We start from the raw sequence: 8251 nt of genomic DNA, 5'->3' as shown, positions 1-8251 counted from the left end.
GGTCCTTAAACCCCGAATCTCTACCAGCTGTCAAAGGTAGGGATGGTCCTGAGCCCCTCCATGCCCCCCTCAACCCCTTCCTGGGGGGCAACGGGCCACTCACCATGGGTGCTGAGCCCCGCGGGCCCCGCTCCGTGCCGGCAGGGACACACAGCCGTGCTGTGACTCCGGGTCACACCGTCCACGCTGTGCCAAAAGCCCAGGAGCAAGGGCTGTGCTGTGGGGCGAACGTGTGTCACGGCCCCCGGCGCCCCCCAAGTCCCCTGGTCACATTACAGTTGCGTTCTCACACGTGATGGTAACGTCAAGCAGAAATATTTCCCTGTTAATGAGCCTGGAACAACCTCTGCTGGAGGGGAGGGGGGGCCGGGGCACAGCCAGCTGGGACACCCGATCCTTGGGGGACAAAGGTGCCCTGGCCCCGTGCCTGGCCACAGGGGGACAAGGAAAAGGACAAGCTGCAGCAGCTTTGCCTCCCCAGGGAGGACACCCCCCCCCCCCAGCCAGCCCCTGCCTCTCCAGGGAGGACAGCCCCCCCAGCCAGCCCCCACCTCCCCACTTTGCTCCTACCAAGGTAAGATCACACCACTACATAAAGTAATTTTTATTTTTTTTAAAAAAAAAACAAACAAACCAGGGAGAAAAAAAAACACAAACCAACCAACCAAACCTAAACAAACAAATACAAGCAGCCACAGAAAGTGTAAGTTTCACTTGTACTAGTGTTACCTATCAGAGGAAAATACCAATAAAAGGTTTACAAGTTATAAAAACTGACGTAATTTCCAAGCAAGCAAGGCACTTCACTTCCATTAAAGGAATTACAGAAGTCAAAGATAAGACTGTAAACCCAGAAGCACAAAGTCCAACCTCACCTTCATCCTGGAAGTCCCAACAACTATTTTCAACAGTGGCTGGAAACCTCAATTCTCTCCTATGAAGGCAAAGCACAAAACTCTAAGATCTTAAAAGATCTTAAATAATTTGCAACCCTCAGCCCATCAATTGGCAGATTTTGACAAACGCACCTTCCCTGCTGCCATCAGCAGGTTTGTGGTCATCAAAGCTCACCTGTCATCTAAGCAATTAACACACCCAGTAAGAACCTATAAAACTTCCGGTTTTCCTCTCTAAATACCAACAAAAAGCTCAGAGCACGACCAGCGCCTCAGTCACGGTCTCCTCTCTGATGCTGGGGGTGGGAGGATTTACCTTGAACCCTTGAGAGTATAGTCTTTGCAGTCCCAAGAGGTCGTATTTCTAATAAATCTCAATCTGTAGCAAGAAGCTAAAACCAAAAGCATCTCAAAAGCATCTGCCTTTTCTCTCATGCAGCCAGCTCCACAGCCCCCAAATATGAAACCTGGATTGGCACAGTAGGAGGTGAAGAAGGGGGAGGAGGCACAGCAGGGTATTTACAAAAGCTGAACAGCTTCACCTGTAAGAACCGACATCCCTTCAAGAGCCTGAAAAGATATTCTCATTACAACAACTAACACAAATTAATATAAAACAACTCTGGCAAGTTGCTGGTGTTTTGGGGTGGGTTTTTTTTGGGTTTTTTTTTTTTTGCTTTCCTTCAAACTAGGCAGAGACATTGTCCATCTAACAGTCCGATATGCTCTTCAAAAAACATTTTTAAAAAAATACAGCAACTATGAAAGTTTGGCCATTTGTCCCTTAATCAACATCCAAAGAGTAATTCTCAGGTCAGCAGAAGTCATTCAGAAACAAGACAACCCCTGAAACGGGGGCTGTTTCCAACCAGTAGACCCCAGCAGGTCCCACGCGCTGCTCAGAGCGCTCTCCAGTCGATGGGCTTCTTGCCAGATTTCTTGAGCAATTCATTTGTCTTTGAGAAATGCCGACAGCCAAAAAACCCTCTGTTGACCGAGAGGGGCGAGGGATGAACCGTCTGCAGGACGTGGTGGCGTTTCTGTAAGGCATTAGAGGAAACTGCTCGTTAGATTTGCATGCTCTTATCTCCCCCGACAAGGCTGGCTGCTTCTGCCCTGTCCAAGCAGGTGTGATTTCCTCCCTACACCTCCTCAGCTACCAGCCTGAGGACCCAGAGAACTGGCCTTGAGGACCGAGACTTTTGTCCCACCGAGCAGAGGAGGATGGACTACGTAAAGCAGCAGTAACACCCTGGCCATTTTTCAACTGCTGTAATCCTAACAGCAAGTTTTATACTTATTCACGAGCCTTTTCCTGGAAAAACAGTTCTGTCCTCAGCTGGATGCTTTTCTGACGACAGAAGGTTACACTTGCTCCACTTTTGTTGCTTAAGTCTGGCAAAGGCTAAGCTGGAACAGAAGGGCAACTAAATTTGACAGCAGAGTTCAAGCAGGAAGAAAACCCCAATTCTGTAAGGGAAGTGCCCTCTAGTGTCGACCCAATTGGAGAAAAAAAATAATTAGCAAGAGGGAAGAGAGAGATAACCCGTACCCTGTCAATGGAGCTGCCTTTCTTCTGGGCGTAGGCTCCCCACAGCATGAAGACAACCCCATGCAAGTTCTTGTTGAGCCAGGACACCACCACATCCGTGAACTGCTCCCAGCCTCGCTCCTTGTGGGAGGTGGCCTGATGAGCTCGCACCGTGAGGACAGCGTTGAGTAGGAGCACCCCTGGCAAACAAAGCAGATACACCAAGGATGAAACAAAATCAAAAAGAAAAGTATTAACTGGCTTTTTTTTTTTCCTGCCTCCCATGAAAAATGATTAATTACATTTTCATTCTAAGGCACCCCTAGGCAACGGGCACTCAGAATTGATTTTCTCTGTCACAGGTGGACTGTTTCCAACCACTGGCTTGTTTTCTAGATCGGCTTTCTTACCACCTACACCAGCCACATCACTAGAGCATGTATTAACTCACCTTGCTTGGCCCAGCCAGTTAGATCACCGTGACCAGGATGAGTGAAGTCCTCAATATCCGTAGATAGTTCTTTGTAAATATTTTCTAAACTGCAACCAAAAACCATCAGGAGATTTTTTAACATGCACATTTAAAGATAAAAGCAAACAGCATCACTTACTGCTCTTACACTAGGCAAGCAGAGTATTGATTTTAATCTTAAATAATTTTAAGATAATAAAGCCATCTGTAGAAGCAGGGCAGCTTTGTGTGTCCGGCTAGAAGCTTAATGAGAAGGTCTCAGCACACCTGAAAATGCAAATTTACATCCAGCATGCTCTTCAGAAGATCAACAAACTACACAAAACTATCTACGCTTTTACAGAGATGTTTTTTCTAGGTAATGCACAACTCTAAAATAGTTGTGACACATGTTGTATCAATTATCTGGCTCACAGGCATGAGTGACACAGAACTGCAAATGATTTGCAGACAGGACGGATTTTGCAAATAGTGTGCTGTCATACCTGGGGGGAGGTGGAACGGGCTTCTGGACACTGAAACAGAGCCCATGAGCTTGCTTCGGTCCATGATATGGATCTTGTCCCAAAATGACCACCTTTACCTGAAGAGCAGACCTTTGTTAGCACTGAATTATAATTGATGTAATTCCCAAGAAAGGGGGGGGGGGAAGGAAGTCTTGTAGAGTGAGCTTCATCCTAAAACAAACACACAGACGAAAAAATCCCAGAACCCCAGAAATTGAAGCAAAGTCACTGACATCCCATCATAAACAAGTTAAAGAACATAGTCCCAACCGAACACTAAGGATTCACATCACCACAGCTTTGCTGCTATGATTATGAAGCTATTTTGAGTGCAGAAGACCAACATTTTCCACGAGTCACAATAAAACACCTTGTTAAGGCATTTTCCAAGTCTATTTCCTCATGGTTTAGTTTTATTACGCCACACTTGCTGCGGTACTTTTGACATAGCTTATTAGCATTAGGATTATTTTAAACACTGTAAATATTTTTTTTAATTACAGATCAATTAAAAAAACCAAAAGATGCAAGAGATCTGAAAGCACTACGTTAACTTGGCAACACTGAAAATAAGGTCAAAAGTCCAACTAACATTTTAAAGGCAATTTGGTGGTGAGCAAGGGCAATAAACCAATGAAACCTTGTTTCAGCATCAGAGATGAAAGAGGAGCCAGGATTTACAAGTTACATGAAAGAAGTAACAGCTTTCACATGTGGGAGAGGAGGATAGAGAACGTCTCAAGAGATGTATGAGAGGAGTACGGAGAATGTCTGACCATTACTGATGGGAGATAAGAGAGGAAGACAGAGAATGCCTGAAGAGAGATACATGAGAGGAGAATGGAGAATGTCTGACCTGGCAGGAGATGAGAGAACTGATGGGTATTGTGAACGAAAGTAAGATAAACATGGTTATCTAATATCAAAAAGGTGTCTGCATGCTTGTAGTGATATATAGCTATGTAACTGCATGAATGGTTTCTGCCCTGAGCCTGGTGGTACATACAGCTGGAATTTGTATCTGGGCTCAGAGGCATAAATATGAGCTTCTCTGTACAACAGAGTGTCTCTGGTTGCACCACAACCAGAGTTCGTGCTTTCATACACCACATCCCATGGGATTGAAGCTTTAAGAGACCAAACACTGAAGGAATGTGTCTGTGCACCCAGCCTGGCACGCTCCCCCCCTTCGCAGCAGGGGGACCCACCCAGCTCCGCTAGCACCTGCAGCTCTACTCACATCCCTGATGTCACACATCTGCGTCCAGGTGAAGACTTGCTCAGGGGGCGGGTAGACCGTGTAGCGTTTTCTCTCTTCTGCTACAAACGCCATCAGCTGTGGAGGAAGAGCAAGGGGTCAGCCCAGGCACGGCAGGGCATGGTGGCCGCACAGCCCCCCCTCTCCCCGCCTTCTCACCTCCACGAAGTAGGGCTTGGAGAACTCCCCGGCCAGCTGCCTCCGCCAGCTCTCCCCGAAGCCCGGGGGCACGTTCCGCTCGGCCAGCCGCTGCAATGCCGCCTCCTTGTTCTTGCGGATGCGCTCCTGCTGCTCCGGGCTCAGCGGCGAGGCCCCGCCCGCCCCATCCCCCGCCGCCTTCGCCTTCTTCGCGGCGCTCACCTGGTAATGGCGAAAGAGGAGGCGGCTGCCGAGCGGGAGCGGGGCAGAGCGGAGCGGGCACAGGCCCGGCCGCAGGCCCAGCAGCAGGAGCTGAGCGGCCACCATGCTGCCGCCACGCACCGCCCTCCGCAGGGCGGCTCCAGCACGACCGCGCCGCACGCGGCTATTTCGCGGCAAAACAGCGCTACGCCCGTCCCCATTGGCCGCCAATCTCCGCGGGTCCCGCCCACAAGCCAAACTCCGGCTCTCAATTGGCCAAGGCGAAGGAGCCCGCTCCTCCCTATTGACTTGCCGCCGCTAGCGAGGAAGAGCTCTACCTAGCAACCGTGACGACGCGGCGGTTCTCAGCGCCCATTGGGCAGGCCAGTCAGGCGTGCCAGCAGCGCGGGGTTTTTGGAAGCGGCCGCGCGGTACGCGCCCCCCCCCCCCCCCCCCGCTAAAGCCCGCCGGCCCTCCCCAGCCCCTCAGCCCCAGCCGCCACCAGCCTCCCCCCTCACAGCCGCCACCAGGCTCCAGGCCACGCTCCTCGCCTCCCGCTCCCTGCCCCAGGGCCGCCGGCGACCCCAGCTCCCCGCCCGCTACCTCAGCGTCGCCGGCCGGATCTGGAGAGCGGCCGCGCTTCTTGGCCGGCGCGGCGCTGAAGAAGCAGTGCAGCGTCTTCTGCCCGATCATGGCAGCGGCGCGGGCGAGGGGCAGCGGCAAGTCCCGCGCGGGTGGGATGAGGCGATTTGGCGCCAAAAGCGCGCGCTTGCGTGAGGGGCGGGGCCTGCCGGAGGGCGGAGCGGCGCGGCACTCCGCATGCGCGTTCGCCTCACGGCGCGCCCCCCCCCCCCCCCCCCTTTTATTTTTTCCCGCGGCCTCTGAGGCGTCGCTGGCTCTTTCAGGGTTGGCAGGCCTTGCTGTCGGGGGAGGGGGTGACGCCGCTCTCGTGGCCTCCGATGGACCGATACGTGGTCAAACGCCCTCCCGGGGAGGTGGGGGACGGTGGTGGGAAGAGGCCCCGGGCAGAGCGGCCCGCCGCGGGGCAGCCCCCCTGGCAGGAGATCCGCGCCGAGGGCCTGAGCTGTGATTACCGGCTCCTCTTCGGCAAGGCCGAGGCTGATGCGCTTTTCCAACAGCTGGAGGAGGAGGTGGAGTACTTCCAAGGTAAAGGCCGTCGGGGGAGCCGGTCCCCAGTGTGTCCCCCCTCCAGGCCAAGCCCCCCAGCCATTGCCCTGGGCTGGGTGGAGCTGCCTGGTGACTGGGAGGGTGCTGCGGGCTGCTGGTGTTTGCAGAATGTGGCCCTAAGAAGGGAGGAAAAAGCCCAGGTCTGAGCCTGCAGGGTTGCTCTGGCTTAGCTTGAAGCATTTGTCAAGTGGTTTCGTTCACGTTTTAAGAGAAGACCCCAGGGTAATCCTGGAGCGGTGACGGGACTTGGTTGGTGGATGTCATGTATGAGATCTGCCCAGTCAAATTAAATCAAGAAGAGAATATGAAGGTGCTAGTCCTGTTCGTCCCATTCGAGGGAATTCAGTGTCAAACTTGAGTGTCAAAGGCTTTGCTGGGACAGAAACACCTGAAGACCGATGGCAGCTTTTGGGTTGCCATAAGCATCATTTTTCTTGTCCCACTGGAGATTCACAGAAGCTCCAAATCGGGAATGTTGGAATGTGCAGAGGTAATACAGAGTTGGGTTTGATCCTTCTCCTTTCTTGTTTAAACAGGTGAAATGACAAAATTGCATGTGTTTGGTAAATGGCACAACATTCCAAGGAAGCAGGTAACCTATGGAGACCCTGACTTAACATACACTTACTCAGGCGTTACCTTCTCTCCTAAGCCGTGGATCCCAGTTCTCAACCGTATCAGAGACCGCATCACTTCGAACACAGGACATACTTTTAATTTTGTTCTTATTAACAGGTACGTCTCATTTCCAATGGCATCAAGCAACTTAGTGTTCAAATGAAAGAGTCGCTTTTGCAGCACTGTTGGCAGGTCACTGAGAGGTCGGTTGACATTTAATTGGGTTGGTAGAAGAACTAACTAATTTGTTCTGTGCACAGATATAAAGATGGTGGAGACCACATAGGCGAACATCGAGATGATGAGAGAGAACTGGTTCCACGCAGTCCTATTGCATCCGTGTCTTTTGGAGCTTGCAGAGACTTTGTTTTCAGGCACTGTGATTCCCGAGGGAAAAATGCAACGCGCCACATTAAGCCCATCAAACTGCAGCTGGCCCATGGTAGCCTGCTGATGATGAAGTACCCCACCAATGTGTACTGGTACCACAGCCTGCCCACCCGCAAGAGCGTGCTTGCCCCAAGAATCAACCTCACATTTCGGAAAGTGATGACTACAGGCAAGAAGTGAATATTCAGCAATCAAGCGCCAGATCTTTTGGCTCTGAAAATCAAAGATGTAACTGTCAATTTCTCTTTCAAACAGTCGTTGGTGATCCAAGGTACCAGATGAGCAAATTAAACCAAGGGAGGCAATAGTGTACTCAGTAACTTGCTAATAAAGACTGCGACTACTGATCGTAACTGCCAAAAATACTTTCTCTCTGAAATGTTGCTGTAGTCCTGCTGTTAAGTATTTTTGATGAGTAACAGCCTTGCTTTGTTCAGGAGCAAGTTCTCAACTGATCTTAATCTAGCCAGTTCTCAAAAAAGATCAAAATACTCTATATCCTTGAGATACCAGCAAAACAGTTGATAAATACTATAAAGCTTATGATGTAATCATTTAAAGCCTGTACTGGTCGACAGGTGACACTTTCTTGTACACTCTGTCAGTGAGCTACAGTTTGCTTGTTTTTTAAAAGTAAAATACAAATGAAAATGAGGAGTGCCCGGATATGAATATAGTCAGTGCAGCATGGCTGGCTGCATGTTTTACAGTCACAATGACTTTTCTCTGCATATGTTCCTCTGCTTATGTGCGAGACTGGGTTCTTCCAGTCAGTAGCATGGTGGTGCAAGAGGAAGCAAGGTGCTACTGCACAGGGAGAGGTCTTCACATCCTTTGTACAGAAACCAGGCAGCATAAAACGACCTTTTGGGGAAAGACTGGGTTGCACCATTTAGATGGAAAACACAGTGTGAAAGGCTGTAATTTCTGAGACCATCCGTTTTTCTAAATAATTATCCCTAGGGATTCCATTCTGACTACCTGAAAGCCATCACCTTTCATGCTTACAGTGAATTCTGCTGAAATGAGGAAAGACTGTCCAAAGTCACCAAC

General features: G+C 50.4%; 2 protein-coding genes across 4 annotated transcripts; one reads left to right on the top strand and one right to left on the bottom strand.

Moving 5' to 3' along the window:
* Positions 1-593: 593 nt before the first annotated feature.
* Positions 594-5772, bottom strand: UNG (uracil DNA glycosylase). Of its 2 annotated transcripts, XM_056326305.1 has the most exons (7): positions 5606-5772; positions 4823-5023; positions 4646-4741; positions 3385-3482; positions 2879-2967; positions 2449-2627; positions 594-1936 (listed from the first exon to the last, which is right to left on the bottom strand). In XM_056326305.1, exons 1-7 carry the CDS (start codon positions 5693-5695, stop codon positions 1796-1798), a joined length of 894 nt encoding a protein of 297 aa, XP_056182280.1. In that variant the 5' UTR covers positions 5696-5772; the 3' UTR covers positions 594-1795. The 2 variants fall into 2 exon arrangements, with proteins under 2 accessions (XP_056182280.1, XP_056182279.1); XM_056326304.1 differs by lacking the exon at positions 5606-5772 and having other exon boundaries at positions 4823-5415.
* A 106-nt stretch (positions 5773-5878) lies between these two features.
* On the top strand, positions 5879-7551 carry ALKBH2 (alkB homolog 2, alpha-ketoglutarate dependent dioxygenase). Of its 2 annotated transcripts, none has more exons than XM_056349756.1 (3): positions 5879-6169; positions 6727-6925; positions 7069-7551. In XM_056349756.1, the coding sequence occupies exons 1-3, from the start codon at positions 5962-5964 to the stop codon at positions 7376-7378; spliced, it is 717 nt and encodes a 238-aa protein (XP_056205731.1). In that variant the 5' UTR covers positions 5879-5961; the 3' UTR covers positions 7379-7551. The 2 variants fall into 2 exon arrangements, with proteins under 2 accessions (XP_056205731.1, XP_056205820.1); XM_056349845.1 differs by having other exon boundaries at positions 6727-6782; positions 7069-7211.
* The last annotated feature ends 700 nt before the right edge of the window (positions 7552-8251 follow it).

This window comes from Falco biarmicus, chromosome 1 (genome assembly GCF_023638135.1).
Source record: "Falco biarmicus isolate bFalBia1 chromosome 1, bFalBia1.pri, whole genome shotgun sequence".
NCBI classification, from domain to species: domain Eukaryota; kingdom Metazoa; phylum Chordata; class Aves; order Falconiformes; family Falconidae; genus Falco; species Falco biarmicus.
The sequence above is the reverse complement of the archived record's forward strand: the minus strand, read 5'-3'. Positions and strand labels throughout refer to the sequence as shown.

What these genes read in the sequence shown, in the direction of transcription:
- UNG (XM_056326304.1), bottom strand. Translation starts at nt 5,128, where the DNA reads ATGGTGGCCGCTCAGCTCCTGCTGCTGGGCCTGCGGCCGGGCCTGTGC. An exon ending in AGATGTGTGACATCAGGGAT is followed by an intron (nt 3,483 to 4,645) that starts GTGAGTAGAGCT and finishes TCTGCTCTTCAG; the next exon opens with GTAAAGGTGGTCATTTTGGG. An exon ending in AAGGCAGCTCCATTGACAGG is followed by an intron (nt 1,937 to 2,448) that starts GTACGGGTTATC and finishes AATGCCTTACAG; the next exon opens with AAACGCCACCACGTCCTGCA.
- ALKBH2 (XM_056349756.1), top strand. Translation starts at nt 5,962, where the DNA reads ATGGACCGATACGTGGTCAAACGCCCTCCCGGGGAGGTGGGGGACGGT. An exon ending in GGAGGTGGAGTACTTCCAAG is followed by an intron (nt 6,170 to 6,726) that starts GTAAAGGCCGTC and finishes TTGTTTAAACAG; the next exon opens with GTGAAATGACAAAATTGCAT. An exon ending in AATTTTGTTCTTATTAACAG is followed by an intron (nt 6,926 to 7,068) that starts GTACGTCTCATT and finishes TTCTGTGCACAG; the next exon opens with ATATAAAGATGGTGGAGACC.